A 20,000-nucleotide genomic window follows, 5' to 3' on the forward strand; every position below is an offset into this window, starting at 1 on the left:
TTTAGATTATTGAAAAAAGGCAGAAACACATGGGTTTCAAATAGACTCAATTAAGCTCGCTAAGCTTAGCTCGTGATCAAGGTCATTGAGCCTACTCAAGTCGAGCTCGCGAGTACCTTGGCTTGTGCGCGAGTGGAGTTCGAATATTGAATCTTTTGGTAGCTCAGGCTCATTTTAACAGTAACTGAGCAAAGTTCAAGCTTGAGCGTGTTTTGGCTTGAATCCAACCCTATCCACAGGGCAATCTACACGTTAATTGTGCAGCATATTTAACATCAACATAATATTTCTCAATGCACATGCGCATTATAAGTAGTAAACACAAAATTCTTAGCTTGACCAAGGTTTCTGCCTGCAAGAGATCCAAAGACATCATCTGCATAATTATCCAAAACGGCAACAGATTCAATCACTACCACATAAAATCACCTAAAAAAAATGCAAACTCAAATTGATAAGCTTTTATTTTATTTTTTGGTGAGAAGGAATCCTACCTGCAGTGAAAGCAGAAGAAGACAAACCCACAATCAGAAATACTAAGAGAATTGAGCAGATGCTTCTACTCTGCTATTTAAGCGCAGCATGAGTTATCCGCATAGTTACATAGGGAAAATAAATAATTAAGTGATAACTTATATAAGGAAAATTAATAAATGAATTTACATTCCATTATAGAAGAAACTATTCAATTAACTGACAATTTCCTAATTTGTTTAAGATTAATAGATGTGGATATTGATTTGGGAATTAATTGGAAAATACAGGGCAAAACAGAGCTTGGATTTGTAGCGGAAAAAGAAAAACAGACAAGCTGAAGAGGTTTTAGATATCATTTGCATATTTATAGTCTGTTGAATTCTGATTCATTGAATTTTTCTAGAAATAGTAACGATTAAAATCCTTGCTGCACTACTAATGATACAACTGAACAATCTGAATTGTATTTACATTTTAATAAACTTTTTTAGGTAATAATCAAGAATATGCTAACTGTTGAGGACTCAAAAAATGAAGAGTCCCACATCTAATAAACTTAAGTAAAATGAGTGGTATATAAGTGTTGTGGATTGGACCTTAACATAAGTCAATTGGTTTTGTGTAACATGGGTTTCAATCTACACACTTATAAGCCCAATTTATATTTCCAACATGGTATCAGAGCGCGAGCCAAACGGCGGGTTTAACCGCCTAAGTGTTAAACGGGGGTGTTGAGGACTCAAATAAAGAAGAGTCCCACATCTAATAAACTTAAGTAAAATGAGTGGTATATAAGTGTTATGGATTGGACCTTAACATAAGCCAATTGGTTTTGTGTAATATGAGTTTCAATCTACACACTTATAAGCCCAATTTATATTTCCAACACTAACCCATTTTAAGGTAGAAATAGTATAAGAATCTGCATACGTAAATTCTTTATAAAAGAAAAGAATATGAAGCAAGTAGCCTTGAGTAGAGAGAAAAGGCAAAGATGGAACCAAAGAATGACTTGCAAGGTTAATGGAATCAAAGAAGCCTTGAGGGGCAGGCAAAGTGTATATGAAATCCAAAATACCAAAAGGAACTTGGGAAATTGTTGAAAAGTGCTCTGTTTTCCACTGTTTTGTAGAATAGTTGAAAAGATTCTTAAACAACTTTGAAAAGAATGGAACCCAGAAGCCTTGAGACAGAAGGAAAAGGATGGAAGCATTATAAGATAAGAATTACACACCATTCTCGTCTCTTTTCTACATTCTATCCATCATTATCCATCCTCAATCTCTCAACAATCAGAAACACTCAAAAATTTACATCATGGAAATTGTTACTGCACCTGTGAGTTCCATTTCTGAGATTATTTTCAACCGTTTGTTTGATGCAGCAGGCCGTCAGATTGGTAACCTGCTCAACTACAATGACAACATCAAAGCATTACAAAAGCAAGCTCACGAGCACAAGGCAACCAGAGACAGCATACAAGTTATAATTGATGCTGCTGCAAGAAACAGAGAAATTATCTTACCTAATGTCCAAAGCTGGATATCAGAGGTTGATAATGTCTTTGCAGAAGCAGAAAAGTTATTGGAAGATGAAGGCAATGCGAACAAGATGTGCTTCAGAGGGTGGTGCATTAATCTCAGATTGTGCTACCGGTTGAGCAAGCAGGCAAAGCAGAAGATAGCCAAGATCACTCAGCTCCGAGAACATGGAAAATTCCAAACTCTATCTCAGCCTGCTCCTCCTTCTTCGGGCATTATCTCTCCAACTGTGGGATTTTCTGGAATTTTCAAATCCAGAGAATCAATCAAGAATGAAATTATGAAGGCCTTGGAAGATGACAGGGTCAGCATAATTGGAATATGTGGGATGGGGGGTGTGGGTAAGACCACACTAGTGAAACAAGTCGGCATACTAGCCAAAGAGCAAAAGTTGTTTGATTCAATAGTTATGGTGGTTGTGTCCCAAACCCCAAATATCATGAATATTCAAAGAGAAATTGCTCACATGCTAGATCTGAAATCATTATCTGATTGTCCTGAATCAGCAAGAGCAAGTTCTCTATGAGAGAGAATTAAGAAGGAGAAACGAATACTCATAATATTGGATGATATTTGGAGAAGAATTCAATTGGAGAAGATTGGCATTCCTTTTGGGACGGACCATAGAGGTTGTAAGATCGTGCTTACCTCTCGAAGGAAAAATGTATGCGATCAAATGGGCTGTGACAAGACATTTACTGTTGGAACTTTGACAAAACAGGAGTCATGGGCGCTATTCAAGGAGCTTGTTGGCATGGATGTTGAAAATTCTATTATAAGCTCAATCGCAAGAGAAGTAACCGCTGAATGTGATGGTCTACCGATTGCAATTGTGACTGTAGCCAGGGCACTGAAGAACAGGGGCATGTATGAGTGGCGTGATGCTTTACAACAACTTAAAAGGTCAACATCAACAAATATTGAAGGAATGCATGAAAATGTAATTTCATCCTTGGAGTTGAGTTACAATTTTCTTGAAAGTGAGGCAAAATCTGTCTTCTTATTTTGCTCTGTATTTCCTGAAGATTTCGTAATTCCTGTTGAAGTCTTAGTGAGATACGGAACAGGACTGAGATGGTTCAAAGACTTGGGGACAATTGATGATATTAGAGTCAGAACACATGCTATTGTAAGTAACCTTATCTCTTCTTTTTTATTGATTGGGGAAGAATTTGGGGAAGACTATGGTGAGAAATCTGTCAAAATGCATGATGTAGTTCGTGATGTTGCACATATCATAGCACCCAAACACAACCATACATTCTTAGTAAAAGCTGGTACTAGTTTGAAAGAATGGCCAGAAAGAGTTACATTTGAAAATCTCATGTGTATCTCATTGATGTTAAATGATATTAAAGAAGTACCAGATGCGATAGAATGCCCAAAGTTGCAGTCGTTACTACTGCAACGAAATTCCAAATTGGTTGTCCCTAACAATTTCTTTAAAGGCATGAAAAATCTTGGAGTTATAGATTTAAGTGAAACTCAATTATCATCATTACCTGAGTCACTTTCCTTTCTTGTAAACCTTAGAACTTTGTACCTTAATGATTGCAAATTGGGTGACTTATCTATAATTGGAGATCTAAGCAAACTAGAAATTCTTAGCCTTTGTAGTTCTAATGTTAGGGAAATCCCCATATCCTTTAGCCGATTAACTCACCTGAGGCTATTAGATTTGAACTATTGTGAAGAGTTGACACGAATACCACTTGGTGTCATATCCTCTCTTTGTAAATTAGAGGAGTTGTATGTTTTAAAAAGTTTTAGCCTTTGGGATTTAGAAGGAGATGAGGGAGATTCAAGTAGCAATGCGAAGCTTGCTGAGTTACAATTCTTGTCTAGAATAACTAGTTTGGAAATTATTATCCCAAACTTGAATTTCTTAATTGATAATCATGTGCTGTTCAAAAATCTATCAAGCTTTACAATAATAATAGGCGCTCCAAAAGATGAAGAAAAAGGGAATTTCAGGAGATTTTCAAGCAAGTATTCACGAAAATTGATGATCTCATATAATAATGAGGTTATGATTTTAGGATTACTTGATTGCTTGAAGAATTTGGCAATTGAAAGAACAGATTGTCTATATATTATAGGTTTGGACCACATCTTTTATGATCTAGTAAATAGAAGACTGAATGAACTGAAGCGTTTAGCAGTGCTTAATCAGAAAGTAACATTTCTTGTAAATATTTTGGAATGTTCATCAGATTTAAGTTTCCACAACTTAGAGTTTCTACAAATTATTGGCAATTCCAACTTGGTTGAAATATGTCATGGTGAACCCTCAATCCAGTCCTTCAATAAGCTTAAAATTTTGACTGTTAATGGGTGCGACAGGTTGTTGAATATTGTTCCGAGTAATTTGTTATGGAACTTTCAAAGTCTTGAATATTTGAGTGTAGATTGGTGTAATTCAGTGGTATATATATTTGATTGTAAAGAGGCTAAGGTGGTAGATGGAGAAACAAAGATGCTCTCGTCATTAAAGAATCTAGAATTGTATGATCTAGCAAATATGACACATATATGGATGGGTGACACTCAATTCATAAACCTATGCAACTTGAAGATATTAAGTGTGTTTCCGTGCCCAAAGTTAATTAAGTTGTTTTCACGGGCTTTATTGCAAAGTCTTGTTTGTTTGGAAAATATGAGGATCGAATATTGTGACAGTTTAGAGGAGATTTTCATAACGAAAGAAGAAGAGGAATTAATACCACCAAAGAAAGATCTCGCCACAACTTTATCAAGTTTGGGAAACTTAAGTTCTATATATATATATCTAATTGCTCCAAATTGGAAAAAACTATTCACCCCCTCTATAGTCAAAAGCCTAGTAAAGCTTGGAACACTTACAATATATGAATGCTCAACACTGGAAGAAATAATCACAAATGAGGAAGCATCATCATCATCAATAGAAAGGATTGTGTTTCCTAGTTTGTCCAACTTAGGACTTTTAAGTCTAAACAACCTTGGCTGTTTTAGTTCAGGTTCATATTCAATTGAATTTCTAATTTTGGAGGAACTTTATATCATTAAGTGTCCAAACATGAAAATCTTTGGTTATGGAGAACAACTAACACCAAAGCTCAACAAAGTTAGGACAGAGATTCTCACTTATACAAAACGATGGATGGGCAACCTTAACTCTACAATCCAACAATTGTTCAAAGAACAACAAGTATGTGAAGTAATTAATTGTTGATTGTAAACAATTGTAAATATTTTTTTAATAAATTGTATTGGGAAATTAATAATTTAGACATGATAATAGATATGGTTATATTGTTAGAGAAATAATAAATAATGGAAAAATGTGAATTGTTTTGCAGGAGAAAATTAGAAGACAACAAGTAACAGGTATGAATGATTTATGTTTCAATAAATCAATTAACAAATTATTATTCTTGTTTGGGTAGTCTCTAGTCATATCATATTTTTATGAATTATCAATACTAAACACAGGCGGGCAATTTCAGTGAGGAGACACGTGTCAAACGCTGGTTTGGAAGATGTCCTTATTATGCTGGCATAAATGTTTTCGATATTTGAAACAGCTCTCATTAGATGTTTCTCTTTTGTTTGAATCACAGAAGACAGTGATGAAGCTGGAGACGAAGAAGAAGAAGAAGGAGAAGAGGAAGGATGAAAATACAGCCACTCAGACTTGATTCTGCAATGCATACTGGTGCGAACCATGTCCATCAAATTTTTTTAATAATTACAATGAAATTAAACATTAATTTAATATTGAATCAAACTTGGTTATAGTTTTGTCATAATTATTATTGACAACTGAAGTTTGTTAATGCTTTGTAGAACAAGACTGGCATCCGGAGCAGAGATTATAATTGGCAAAGCGCAAAATGGGAATTCTGTTTAATGTTCATTTCCTAGCAATGCAATAACCTTGGATGTTTATATAAGAATTCAGTTCAATTGAAATTATTTATACTATTTGAACAATATTATTAGCATGTAAAATACCTTTTTCTTTTATCAACGGCTTGATGCCCTCTTGCCATAATCACAGTATAGTTTATTTAGATTCATATCAGAAAATTGTAACAGAACATGCAGGGGAATACAGAGCATGGATTTGTAGCAGAAAAAGAAAAGCACACAAGCTGAAGAGGTTTTTGATATCATTTGCAATTTATAGACTGCTGAATTTTGATTCATTAATTTTTTCCTGGAAATAGCAACGATTAAAATCCTTACTGCAGGACTAATGATTAAGCATTATCAATATCACAAATAGGTGGGCAAATTCAGTGTGGCAAGGTGGCATGCCGATGTATACTTACCAGAGGAGGCACATTTCATAAGCTCGTTTATTCTAGGTACTGAATTCCCTCACTCTTGCTGATATAGCTCTAATGCGTATTTAATTTGTCATACTGATACAATTCTATTGTTTTTGTAATAGAAAATTGAGGTAAAAACAAACTTTAGAACAGGTATGTAACAAATTGCCATTTATGGTTTCTCATTAGTACATTATTTGAAAGCTCAAATGGCTGAAATGCTTGAATCTAGAAGAAACAAACATGAATGAGAAAGGAGAAAAGGCTGCTGCTTGCATCAACAGAGAAGACGGCGTTCCTAGCTTAACCGAGCTGAAACATGCTTTGTTTGAGCCGAGGATCTGGCAGATGCAGTATTAGCAGCCTTACCTTCAGCAACAGCTATGTCTTCCTCAAGGAACATCTACGATGATGATGACAATAAATTTGTCAGATCTTGTTTGAGAATTCATGATGATGCTACTGTCTTCGGATAGTGTGATAATTTTCCTTTCTATGGCATTAGTTTTGGCTTTATTCAAGAGTAGTATTTTGAGCAGGGGATGATACAAAAAGTGAACAAGCTATCCACATAAACCAGGATTAGTGTAGCAAAGGCCTTGAGTGTTTTAAATATTTATACTATTTGAACAATAATTGGATGTAAAATACTTTTTTCATTCTTCAGTAGCTTGATTCCTCCTTACCATAATCACAACATTCTTGATTTAGATTGATATCAGAAAATTGTAATGGAAAATCCAGGGGAAAACAGAGCATGGAATTGTAGCTTGAGATGAGCATGCAGAATATCAATCCCATTCACATGCCACCGAAAATAAGGTTGGAGTGTTGCTTCTGAATCTTGGAGCCAGAGACAGTTCACGATGTTCAGACATTTTTGTATAATTTATTTGCAGATCCGGTAATTCAGATTGTCCCTCCTTTCTTTGTTCTTAAAATTATTATCTCTTTTTACATTTGTATCTTTAGAATGTTACCTTGAAACCAATTTTTCTTTTGATAAAGGATATCATACGCCTTCCCAGGTTATTTCGGTTTATTCAATGGCCCTTGGCAAAATTAATTTCTGTTCTACAGGTTGACATGTCCTGCTATTTGTAGCATTGTTTATGTTTGGGCCATGTTTGTTCATTGCATTTTATCTATTTTCTTCTTTTTTTTTTCTAAATTTTTACTTAGGAAATCTGTGCTCTATTTTTTCTTTCATTTTTTTCTGTAATATTGTGTATTGTAATTTGAAAAACTTGTTGCAGGCACATGCTCTTAGAATTGCTCTGGAAGCAAAGAACTTACCTGTCAACGTCTACGTTGGAATGAGGCAATGGTACCCATTTACAGAGGAGGGAGAGCAGCGGGTAGGTTTTAGTCTTCTCAGCTTTTTGCCTCACATTGAACTGCCATGTGGTTTATGAGGTTGTATCCTTCTGTTTTGTTAAATGTGATTTCATGGATCAGTTTTTAAACTCTTCCGAAAATAATTGAAAAATAGAATAAAGAAAGACAAAGCATGAGATAGGTTGCCCTTTTTTTCTATTTTTAAGTTTCTTTCCAGTGTTCAATTGCATTATTTCAGGACATTAAGTTTTTACTACTGCTTTATGTTAAGAATGACCCCTTTATATCTTAAAATTGCTAGTGTCCTCATAGTTCAAAATTGACAGATTAAGAGAGACAAAATTACAAGGCTCGTTGCGCTGCCACTTTATCTGCTGTTCTCTATCTCTACAACTGGGTTAAGCATCCGTGTTTTTGAGAAAATATTTAGGTGCTGCTTCTGTTTTAGAATATTCTCCAATTTCTTGCCTGTGGTAAATCAATTTGTATATCATATACCATTTCTGACTGAGAATACTCTGTCAGGGAAGATGCATACCTATCATGGATGCCTGTTTCTATCATATGGTCCTGGTATCACCGAGAAGGTTACATCAAGTCTATGGCTGACTTGATTCAAAAAGAGTTGGGGAAATTCTTAAAGCCTGAGGAGGTGCATTCACTTAGTGGATACTCTTTTTCTATATGGTTCTTTTGCAGAACAAAATCTGTATATGTATTAAAATTTGGCTTGCTTGGGTTGTGGTCATTTGATGGGATAAGCTTTCTACGGCTTTTCTAAGTTGTTATGTGGAACTACAGGTAATGGTATTTTTTAGAGCCCGTGGAGTACCAGTCAATTATGTTGAGAATGCTGGTGATGCGTACCAAGACTAAATGGACGAGTGAATTTACCTAGCCATGCAGAACCTGAAAAACAGAGGAGTTGGCAATGATCATACTCGGGCATACTAGGTTTTACTTTGAAAGAAACCCAATTGTGTAAGTTTTAGCTTCCATCTTTCTTGTTTGCCCTAAATTATGAGCATTGTCATAGCTGTTGTCTACCCACTTTCTTGATCTCTAATTTTTACTCTTACCATTGCAATTCCCCCCTTTTTTTTTTGTTAGAGTCGAGTAAGGCCGGTACAAAGGTTGAGGCCCTACACTGATGAAGCTCTTGATGAGCTCGGCCATAAAGGAGTTATGAGTCTTCTGGCAGTTCCAGTCAGGTACAGGACTAGTTATAAAAGTAGCAATTTCGTGTGTCAAATCAGCACTAAAATGGCTATCTACAGAATTAAATTTATTGTTGTATTTACAATTGCAGCTTTGTGTGTGAGCACACAAAAACAATTAAAGAGATTGACATGGAGTGCTTGGGAGTTGGCTCTTGAATCTGGCATTCAAAACTGGGGACGTGTGCCCACCCTCAGTTGCACGTCTTCCTTCATCATGGATCTGGCAGATGCTGCACCTGAAGCTTTACCTTCAGCAACTGCTATATCTTCCTTAACGAACATCTCCAATGAAGATGACAATGACTTTGTGAGATATCCTATCAAAATGTTCTTCGGTTCTATCTTAGCGTTCATTTTCCTTTTGTCACCAAAAATGATACTTGCATTCAGGAATAATCTCCTTTAAAGGCAATATAAAGTAGCATTACACCAGATTTATAAAAAATTAGAATAACAGTTGAGCTAGTGATGTACATATAGTATTGGATTATAGCCTTGTATATATAATTCTGCCTGTCTTCTTATCTTGCATACAACTTCACTTTGCTTACACAATGAATGCCTCAAGAAAAAATCTTTTACTATTAGCTCTCATGCTCTGTATCCCGAGAGAAAAATTTTAACTGTAGAAGTACATGTATCCATTAGTCATTATTGTCAAAGGCGAAAAGTGTCAAAAGACAATGAGTTCTATTGCCTAAGTGAAAAAAGCAAGGCAAAGACGTCTGCATTTTTACCTAAGACAATTAAAAAATTTACGAACAGATAAATTGCAATTATATTTACCTTTTCATCAGTCTTTTAAAATAAAACATTTTAAAGAAAGAAAGTAATTCAATGTATATATAAACATATTTAATGTTTGTTTAAAATTGTAAATATGAATTATGATTATAAGAATAATTGATTATATGATAATCAATTAATGTCGGAACACTCAAGACTTATATCTAGTTTAGTTGTTTATGTATTCTCCTCCCCCTTTTGTGGCTTAGCTTTTCGTATTTTCTGTGTATTTTGTAAGTTGAAGCAAGTACAAACACGATATAGATATAATATGAGTTAGATTTCTGTAATATTATATAAAAGGGGTACATTATCATATAAACTCAGAAGAAGAATATTGGTTTGCAAACAGATATGTTGTTTTCCAAAACATTGTTGGTGCCTGCGTTTAAGCTATTTGATGGCTAGGGTGGGCATGAGATTACTTTGTCACCTTCCCGACACTGGGCTCGAAAAACACCAGGAGGGTAATGTCCCATTTGCCTAATGTAGTTGAACAAGATTGCAGCGCAATCTGTTGTTGGGTCGTTGATTGCATCGACATAAGGGCAGGCGTATTCCTTAAAAGCCTTACAACAGCTAGCGGGTGCGAACTTTGGTCCTTTGCATTGGCTTGTAAGGATGGTGAAATCCAGAGACTTGAAGTCCACAGGGCAATCTACACATTAATTATGCAACATTTTTAACATCAACATAATATTATTTCTCAATAGACATTCAACTTCTAAACATACCATTCTTAGCTTGACCAAGGTTCCTGCCTGCATGAGATCCAAACGCATCATCTGTATAATTATCAAAAACGGCAACACATTCAGTCACTGCCACATAAAATTAATCACCCAAAAACAAAACAATGCTAACTCAAATTGATAAGCCTTTATTTTATTTCTTGATAACGAGGAATCCCACCTGCAATGAAAGCAGAAGAAGACAATCCCACAAACAGAAATACAAAGAGAATTGAGCACATGCTTCTACTCAAACCCAACTCCATCATCAGTGAAATAATTTTTGTTGTTTGTTATGTATTCATAGTGTATGAGTTCATTTATATATGAGTCTTACTTGTATTACAAGCAAGTGATAACCTATTTATATTAGGAAAATTAAAAAATTAATTGATAACCTATTTATATTAGGAAAATTAAATTTTTTTTCCTGTTAAATTTATATGAATTCATCTAATCAGTATATTAGGAGAACAAACTATTCAATTAATTTACCAATTTCCTAATTTGTCAACCTCTGATAAGAACAAATTTTGTTATATTAGGGAGAAATCAGCTATATAAGGAAAATTAATAATTAATTAATAACTTATATCAGGAAAATTAATAATTTGTATTGATTTCAAATGAATTCACATTATTTATTTTCAGCAGAACAAAATATTGAATTAATTTACAGTTCATAATTTCCTAATTTGTCAAGCTGTGAAAAGAATAATAGATTTGGAAAAATAATTTCACTTGTTCCCTGCAATAGTACATCAAAATAATAGCATGGCCTACTGGATTTTTGAAACTTTAGGGATGCTTGTAATAAATTCTGAAAGAGTTATATCCAGTGTTTTTAAAAGTAGATAGTTAAACCGGCAGTCAGTTGGGTAAACTCTTTACATTGATATTAGGCCAAAGGACTTATTCCCACCCGAAGTATGTAAAAAGTCTTCGTCGTCAAGGAAGACGAGTCGTCTTTTCTGATGACGACAGTGCCGCATAGCGTTGGAAGAAGGACGACTGAAAGGAAGACACATTAAAAAGGAAGAGACGTTACCTACAGATTACTGGAGAAGTTTCTTCATTGCTGAAAAAATTGAATGTTGAATGTTGTAAATACTTATACTATTTGAACAATATTTGGATGTAAAGTAGAAGACACTAATTAAGTAGAAGGAGAAGAAGGAGCATATGCAGAGAAAATAAGTAATATAACAACTCTTCAATTCAATTTTACATATTTATCTTTTTATCAGTCTTTTAATATAGAACATTTTAAAGAAAATAAATAATTCTATGTATATATTAATGTATTTAATGCACGTTTAAAATTATAATTATGATTATAATAATAAGAATAATTGATTATATGATACTTCAGTTGTATTCTGTTTTTCCTCCCTCTTTTGTGGCTAAGCTTTTCATTTAGCCTTCTGGTCCTATATCAGATCTCTTGCAATTCAACACCTATACTAAACACTCAGCACTTTTGTTGCCAAGTGTTTTTAATTATTTAAAAACTGACAATTGTTGAGGCATATCATCTTTGTGAAGAAGATACATGAAGACATTTGATTTTCTGTGTATCTTGTGAGTTGAAGCAAGTACAGGAACGATATAATAAGAGTTGGATTTTTGTAATACTATATTAAAGGGGTACATTATCATATAATGCCAAAAGAATAATACTGTTTTCCAAAACATTGCTGGTGATGGCTAGGTTGGGCATGAGATTACTTTGTCACTTTCCCGACTCTGGGCTTGAAAAACGCCAAGAGGGTAATGTCCCATTTGCCTAATGTAGTCGAACAAGACTGCGGCATAACCTGCTGCTCAACATAAGGGCAAGCGCATTCCCTAAAAGCCTTACAACAGCTAGCAGCTGCAAACTTTGGTCCTTTGCATTAGGTTGGGAGGATTAGAGGTGAGCAAAATACTCGAACCGAAACTGGAACTGTCAGGTATCTGGATTTCGGTTCCAGGTAGGAACTGGAACCGACTTACCTTGTGTAAGTTTCTGCTCTAATTCTTTGAATCCGACAGGTTCCAGTTCCAATCCCGATTCCAGACACTTAAAAACCGCAGCCAGGGGTAGGAACCGAATCTAATACACAACAAACCAATCCCTCCATCATCAAACCTGGACTATGCTTATTTGACTCATTGAACCACTACAGACCTCCCTTCTTCATCCCCAGAAAATCAAGAAATCAAAAAATTAGAAGAAGCATGTAAAGATTAAACGCAAAAGCACCATGCCAAGATTGATCTTGCTGGGAGAAGAATGGCATTAAATGGCCTTTGCTTAGAATTAAATGGCAAGAGTAGGAGCAGTAACAAGTCTCCTTTATCACTTAAATTCATTACCTTCTAACAAATCGAAAACTTCTTCTTCTACTTTCTGTTACAGAGATAACATAAAATGCCCTTTGCTGCTGCTTTTTTCAATCTCTTATTTTCCCATGGATAAGTTTATCATTTGCCGTCAGAAAGATATTTAATATCACCTCAGTTGCACCAAAATTTAAACCTTCAGACCTTAAAAGAGAAAATGGCCTTTTCAAAAATTTTTAGTTGTTGGTTCTAGGTAGGATTCGGACTGTACCCAGAACTGACCATCTTGGTTCCAAGTAGGAACCTATTTTAAAAGGGACCGGTTCCGGTTCTGGTTCCTAAAATAGGAACCAACCGGTTCAGGTTTCCTGTTTTTTAACAGGGTATCTGGAACCGCTCACCCCTTGTGAGGATGGTGAAGTCCAGAGACTTAAAAGTCCACAGGGCAATCGGCACATTAATAGTGCAGCATATTTAACATCAACATTATATTTCTCAATGCACATTCAACTACTAAACATACCATCCTTAGCTTCACCAAGCTTCTGCCAAATACATCATCTGTATAATCATCCAAAACAGCAATACATTCAATCACTACCACATAAAATCACCCAAAAACAAATTAATGTAAACTCAAACACAAATACTAAGAGAATTGAGCACATGCTTCAACTCAACCCCAGCTCCATCATGAGTGAAATAATTTTTGTTGTTTGTTATGCATTCATACGTATGAATTTATTTATTTATGAGTCTTACTTCTATTACAAGCAAGTGATAACCTGTTTATACAAAGAAAATTAATAGTTAACTGATAACTTAAATAAGGAAAATTTATAATTTGTATTGATTTCAAATGAATTTACATTCCATCATAGAACAAAATATTTATACTAATTGAACAATATTTGAATGTAAAATTCTTTTTTCATTCTTCAGTGGCTTGATTCCCCTTTACCATAACCACAACATACTTTGTTTACATTCATATCAGAATATTGTAATGAAAATCCAGGGGAAAACAGAGCATGGAATCGTAGCACAAAGAGATCAAAAGGTACATAAACCAATTTTACACTTTTTGGTGTAGTATTAGGTTATTAAAGATTCTCTTTGCAAATTTTATTTTTTATGTTTCATCAATATCACAAATGGGTGATTTGATTTCTTTCAGTCTGGCAAGGCAGCAGGCTGACAACTAGTTAACAGAGGAGCTCGACACAGTTATAGTTGCATTTGGGTACCACATCCCCCTCACTCTAAGGGTCTACTGAACATCAAATAAGTTCAAAGTCTTCAAATTTTACTACTCTCAAGTTGTCCTCGACTTGTAATAGAGAAAGCTGATCTATATGCAAGTGGAGTTGTTATTTGGAGCTGCTAATTGGCATCAAAGCAACTATATCAAGAAATGCAGGAAAAAATAATGCGAATGTACGATGAGTATTATACATACTTTCTGGATATCATGCTGACATTATTAAACTAAGTTATTTGAGTATTGATGGTGCTTGGGCAATGAGAAAAGAAGATGATGAATGAGTTTTGTGATGAACGAAGTTAAATGTATGGCGCATCATACTTCTGCCATTGACAGGAAGGTAATTTCTGATGATTTTCAGCTAGAGATCATACATTCTATCAGACAAGTCAGTATAAGCTCTGGTTAGAGTCTTGTGTTTTCTAGAGCTGTTCAAGTAAAATATATTTATTTTATAATTTTCATTATATGTTTAACAAATGTGTGAGAGCTTTTTTGGAAGGGTAGGAATCAGAAGCACAACATCAATCAGCACAAGCTTTCTTCTGAGAAGATTTCTTCACCAAGTTTATACAATGTTAGCATTTCCTACTTATATTTAATGGCACACATTTCTTATTATTCACTACAACAAATTTCATAAAAGGCGAAAGAAGATTTTTGCCCAAAAAGTCAATTGTAATAAAAGATTAAATCGTCACAAAATACGCATTATCAAAACATAATACCCACGAAAAATATTGTCCTTAATAACTAGTTATTGTCGACAAACTTATGTTTTCTGATAAAACGATATAAATTTTGGGATGAAATTTTTACTCTATAAAGAATTTGATTTCATTCTAAATAATTTTATTTTGTCCCAAAAAGAACACATTTAGGGACAAAATATTTTGTAAAAGGATACACATTTGGGGACGAATTAGTAAATAATTTTTTCACTCTTAGTATCCAAATTGTAATATACAATATTTGTTGTTATTGCTAATTCTTTATCTTTTTAATAATAAATCATCACAGATTTCACAATATTTGTTGCTATGTATAGTTAATGTTTACATTAAGTTTTATCCTAATACCTTTCAAAATTTTATCCTAATACAACATAAATAAAATTGTGAGGGAAATTGTTTTTTCTCTTAATTGATCAAATTTATCTCATGCATAGGCCTGTGAAATCAGTAAATCATGTAAGTGCTTTTAGAATAAAAATAAGATCTAGAAGAAAAGAATATTAAGCTTGAGTTGAGGGCAAAGCTTTTTGGAATTACAGCAAAGAATGAAGGAAAGAATAATCTTTTCAATGATAATAGAACCAAAGAAGCCTTGAGTCCCAAGGCATCTTCTATAAGAAATCTTTTGTACTTTAATGCCTTTCTCTTTTCTCTTTCAATTGCTTGATGCTGTAATTCTTTTCCTTAGTGTTACAACAGATTCTTAATTTTGTAATGAGGAAAAGAATATCTTTATAAGAGGTGAATTACTGGCCATTCACCTCTCTTTCCTACATTCTATCCATCATTTTTCTCTCATCATCTTTCAACAATCAAAAACAAAGAAAATTAAGAACATGGAAATTTGTGTTTCAACTGTCAGTTCAATTGCGGGCAACATTTCCAACCGCCTGTTTGATGCAGCAGGCCATCATACTGGTTACCTGCTTAACTACAATGACAACATCGAAGGATTAAGAAAGCAAGTTCTGAGACTCGAGGCTATCAGAGGTGACATACAAGTGAAGATTGATGCTGCTAAAAGAAACAGTGAAATTATTTTACTTGCCGTCCAAAATTGGATATCAGAAGTTGATAATGTCTCTGCAGAAGCTAAGAAGTTTTTGGAAGATGAAAGCAATGCGAACAAGATGTGCTTCAGAGGGTGGTGCATCAATCTCAGATTGCGCTACCGGTTCAGCAAGGTGGCAAAGCAGAAGATAGCAGAGATCACTCAGCTCCAAGAAGATGGTAAATTCCAAACTCTATCTCAGCCTGCTCCTCCTCTTTCGGGCATTATCTTTCCAACTGTGGGATTTTCTGGAATTTTCAAATCCAGAGAATCAATCAAGAATGAAATTATGGAGGCCTTGAAAGATGACAGGGTCAGCATAATTGGAATATGCGGGATGGGGGGTGTGGGTAAGACCACACTAGTGAAACAAGTTGGCAAACAAGCTAAAGAAGAGAAGTTGTACGATTCAGTAGTTATGGCGGTTGTGTCTCAAACCCCAAATATCATGAATATTCAAGCCGAAATTGCTGAAATGCTAGGTCTGACTTCACTCTCGGTTAACTCTAAATCAGCAAGAGCAAGTTCCCTATGGCAGAGAATTAAGAAAGAGAAACGAATCCTCGTAATATTGGATGATATTTGGAGAAGAATTCAATTGGAGGAGATTGGCATTCCTTTTGGGAAGGACCATGGAGGTTGTGAGATCGTGCTTACCTCTCGAAGGAAAAATGTATGCGATCAAATGGGCTGTGACAGGACATTTACTGTTGGAACTTTGACAAAACAGGAGTCATGGGCGCTATTCAAGGAGCTTGTTGGAATGGATGTTGAAAATTCTATTATAAGTTCGATCGCAAGAGAAGTAACCGCTGAATGTGATGGTCTGCCGATTGCAATCGTGACTGTAGCCAGGGCACTGAAGAACAGGGACATGTATGAGTGGCGTGATGCCTTACAACAACTTAAAAGTTCAACATCAACAAATATTGAAGGAATGCATGAAAATGTAATTTTATCCTTGGAGTTGAGTTTCAATTTTTTGGAAAATGAGGCAAAATCTGTCTTCTTATTTTGCTCTGTATTTCCTGAAGATTTTGTAATTCCTGTTGAAGTCTTAGTGAGATACGGAACAGGATTGAGATGGTTCAAAGGCTTGGGGACAATTGAAGATATTAGAGTTAGAACACATGCTATTGTAAGTAACCTTATCTCTTCTTTTTTATTGATTGGGGAAGAATATAGTGAGAAATCTGTCAAAATGCATGATGTAGTTCGTGATGTTGCACATATCATAGCACCCAAGCACAACCATACATTCTTAGTGAAAGCTGGTATTAGTCTGAATGAGTGGCTAGAAAGAGATACATTTGAAGATGTCATGTGTATCTCATTGATGTTAAATGATATTAAAGAGGTACCAGATGGGATAGAATGCCCAAAGTTGCAATCGTTGCTACTACAATAAAATTCCAAATTGGTTGTCCCTAACAAATTCTCTCAAGGCATGAAACATCTTGGAGTTCTAGATTTAAGTAAAACTCAATTATCGTCATTGCTTGAGTCACTTTCCTTTCTTGTAAACCTTAGAACTTTGTATCTTAATGATTGCAAATTGGGTGACTTATCTATAATTGGAGATCTAAGCAAACTAGAAATCCTTAGTCTTTGTGGTTCTAAAGTTAGGGAGATCCCTATATCGTTTAACCGATTAACTCATCTGAGATTATTAGATTTGAACTATTGTAATGAGTTGACATGAATACCGCTTGGTGTCATATCCTCTCTTTGTAAATTAGAGGAGTTGTATGTTTTGGATAGTTTTAGGCTTTGGGATTTAGAAGAAGATGGGGGAGATTCAAGAAGCAATGTGAAGCTTGCTGAGTTACAATTCTTGTCTAGAATAACTAGTTTGCAAATTATTATCCCTAACCTGAATTTCTTAGTTGATAATGATGTGCCATTCAAAAACTTATCAAGCTTTACAATAATAATAGGTGCTCCAGAAGATAAAGAAAAAGGGAAATTTATGAGATTTTCAAGCAAGTATTCATGAAAATTGATGATCTCATATAATAATGAGTTTATGATTTTAGGATTACTTGATTGCTTGAAGAATTTGGTAATTGAAAGAACAGATTGTCTATATATTATAGGTTTGGACCACATCTTTTATGATCTAGTAAATAGAGGACTGAATGAACTGAAGTGTTTAACAGTGCTTAATCAGAAGGTAACATTTCTTGTAAATATTTTGGAATGTTCATCAAATTTAAGTTTCCACAACTTAGAGTTTCTACAAATTATTGGCAATCCCAACTTGGTTGAAATATGCCATGGTGAACCCTCAATCCAGTCCTTCAATAAGCTCAAAAATTTGACTGTTAATGGGTGCGACAGGTTGTTGAATATTGTTCCAAGTAATTTGTTTTGGAACTTTCAAAGTCTTGAATATTTAAGTGTATCTCGGTGTAATTCAGTGGTATATATATTTGATTGTAAAGAGGTTAAGGTGGTAGATGGAGAAACAACGATGCTCTCATCATTAAAGAATCTAGAATTGTATGATCTAGCAAATATGACACATATATGGATGGGTGACACTCAATTCATAAACCTATGCAACTTGAAGATATTAAGTTTGTCTATGTGCCCGAAGTTAATTAAGTTGTTTTCACGAGCTTTATTGCGAAGTCTTGTTGGTTTGGAAGATATGAGGATACACTATTGTGATAGTTTAGAGGAGATTTTCATAATGAAAGAAGAAGAGGAATTAATACCACCAAAGAAAGATCACACCATAACCTTATCTAGTTTGGGAAACTTAAGTTCAATATATATATCTTATTGCTCCAAATTGAAAAAATTATTCACCCCCTCCATAGTCAAAAGTCTAGTAAAGCTTGGAACACTTACAATAGTGGATGCTCAACACTGGAAGAAATAATCACAAATGAGGAAGCATCATCATAATCAATAGAAAGGATTGTGTTTCCTAGTTTGTCCTTCTTGGCATTTTTAAGTCTAAACAACCTTTGTTGTTTTAGCTTAGGTTCATATTCAATTGAATTTCCAATTTTGGAGACACTTGATATCAATGAATGTCCCAATATGAAGATCTTTGGTTATGGAGATCAACTAACACCAAAGCTCAACAAAGTTAACACATTTATTCCCACTTATAAAAAACGATGGATGGGCAACCTTAACTCTACAATCCAACAATTGTTCGACGAACAACAGGTATGTGAAGTAATTAATTGTTGATCGTAAACAATTGTAGATATTATTTTTAATAAATTGTATTGGAAAGTTAATAATTTAGACATGATAATAGATATGGTTATTTTGTTAGAGAAATAATAAATAATGGAAAAATGTGAATTGTTTTGCAGGAGAAAATTAGAAGACAACAAGTAACAGGTATGAATGATTTATGTTTCAATAAATCAATTAACAAATTATTATTCTTGTTTGGGTAGTCTCTAGTCATATCATATTTTTATGAATTATCAATACTAAACACAGGCGGGTAATTTCAGTGAGGAGACACGTGTCATACGTTGGTTTGTTGAAATATGCCCTTATTATACTGGCATACGTGTGTTCAATATTTGAAAAAGCTCTCATTAGATGTTTCTTTTTGTTTGAATCACAGAAGACAGTGCCGAAGCCGGGTACGAAGAAGAAGAAGAAGAAGAAGAAGAAGAAGAAGAAGGATGAAAATGCATCAACTCAGACTTGATTCTGCAATGCATACTGGTGCGAACCATGTTCATCAAATTTTTTTAATAATTACAATGAAATTAAACATTAATTTAATATTGATTAATGAACTTCAAAGAGGAAATTTACTGTCAACTGAGTCAAAGTTGGTTATAGTTTTGTCATAATTATTATAGACAACTGAAGTTTGTTAATGCTTTGTAGAACAAGACTGGCATCCGGAGCAGAGATTATAACTGGCAAAGCGCAAAATGGGAATTCTGTTTAATGTTCATTTCCTAGCAATGCAATAACCTTGGATGTTTATATAAGAATTCAGTTCAATTGAAATTATTTATACTATTTGAACAATATTATTCGGATGTAAAATACCTTTTTCTTTTATCAATGGCTTGATGCCCCCTTGCCATAATCACAATATAGTTTATTTAGATTCATATCAGAAAATTGTAACAGAACATGCAGGGGAATACAGAGCATGGATTTGTAGCAGAAAAAGAGAAGCAGACAAGCTGAAGAGGTTTTTGAGATCGTTTACATTTTATAGACTG

General features: G+C 34.4%; 4 protein-coding genes and 1 pseudogene across 4 annotated transcripts; all 5 read left to right on the top strand.

Moving 5' to 3' along the window:
- Positions 1-1,794: 1,794 nt before the first annotated feature.
- Positions 1,795-2,544, top strand: LOC123205225 (disease resistance protein SUMM2-like). Its single transcript, XM_044622150.1, has one exon. The coding sequence runs from the start codon at positions 1,795-1,797 to the stop codon at positions 2,542-2,544; it is 750 nt and encodes a 249-aa protein (XP_044478085.1).
- On the top strand, positions 2,475-3,148 carry LOC123205204 (probable disease resistance protein At1g52660). The gene is made up of 2 exons (XM_044622135.1): positions 2,475-2,958; positions 3,044-3,148. The coding sequence occupies exons 1-2, from the start codon at positions 2,695-2,697 to the stop codon at positions 3,050-3,052; spliced, it is 273 nt and encodes a 90-aa protein (XP_044478070.1). The 5' UTR covers positions 2,475-2,694; the 3' UTR covers positions 3,053-3,148.
- Positions 3,149-3,222: 74 nt separating this feature from the next.
- On the top strand, positions 3,223-5,698 carry LOC123205226 (disease resistance protein RPS2-like). Its single transcript, XM_044622151.1, has 2 exons — positions 3,223-4,443; positions 5,585-5,698. The coding sequence occupies exons 1-2, from the start codon at positions 3,223-3,225 to the stop codon at positions 5,696-5,698; spliced, it is 1,335 nt and encodes a 444-aa protein (XP_044478086.1).
- A 1,096-nt stretch (positions 5,699-6,794) lies between these two features.
- On the top strand, positions 6,795-9,423 carry LOC123205205 (annotated as a pseudogene).
- A 6,118-nt stretch (positions 9,424-15,541) lies between these two features.
- Positions 15,542-17,191, top strand: LOC123205227 (disease resistance protein RPS5-like). Its single transcript, XM_044622152.1, has one exon. The coding sequence runs from the start codon at positions 15,569-15,571 to the stop codon at positions 17,189-17,191; it is 1,623 nt and encodes a 540-aa protein (XP_044478087.1). The 5' UTR covers positions 15,542-15,568.
- Positions 17,192-20,000: the final 2,809 nt, after the last annotated feature.

The sequence above is a fragment of the Mangifera indica genome, unplaced genomic scaffold, assembly GCF_011075055.1.
Source record: "Mangifera indica cultivar Alphonso unplaced genomic scaffold, CATAS_Mindica_2.1 Un_0002, whole genome shotgun sequence".
Taxonomy (NCBI): domain Eukaryota; kingdom Viridiplantae; phylum Streptophyta; class Magnoliopsida; order Sapindales; family Anacardiaceae; genus Mangifera; species Mangifera indica.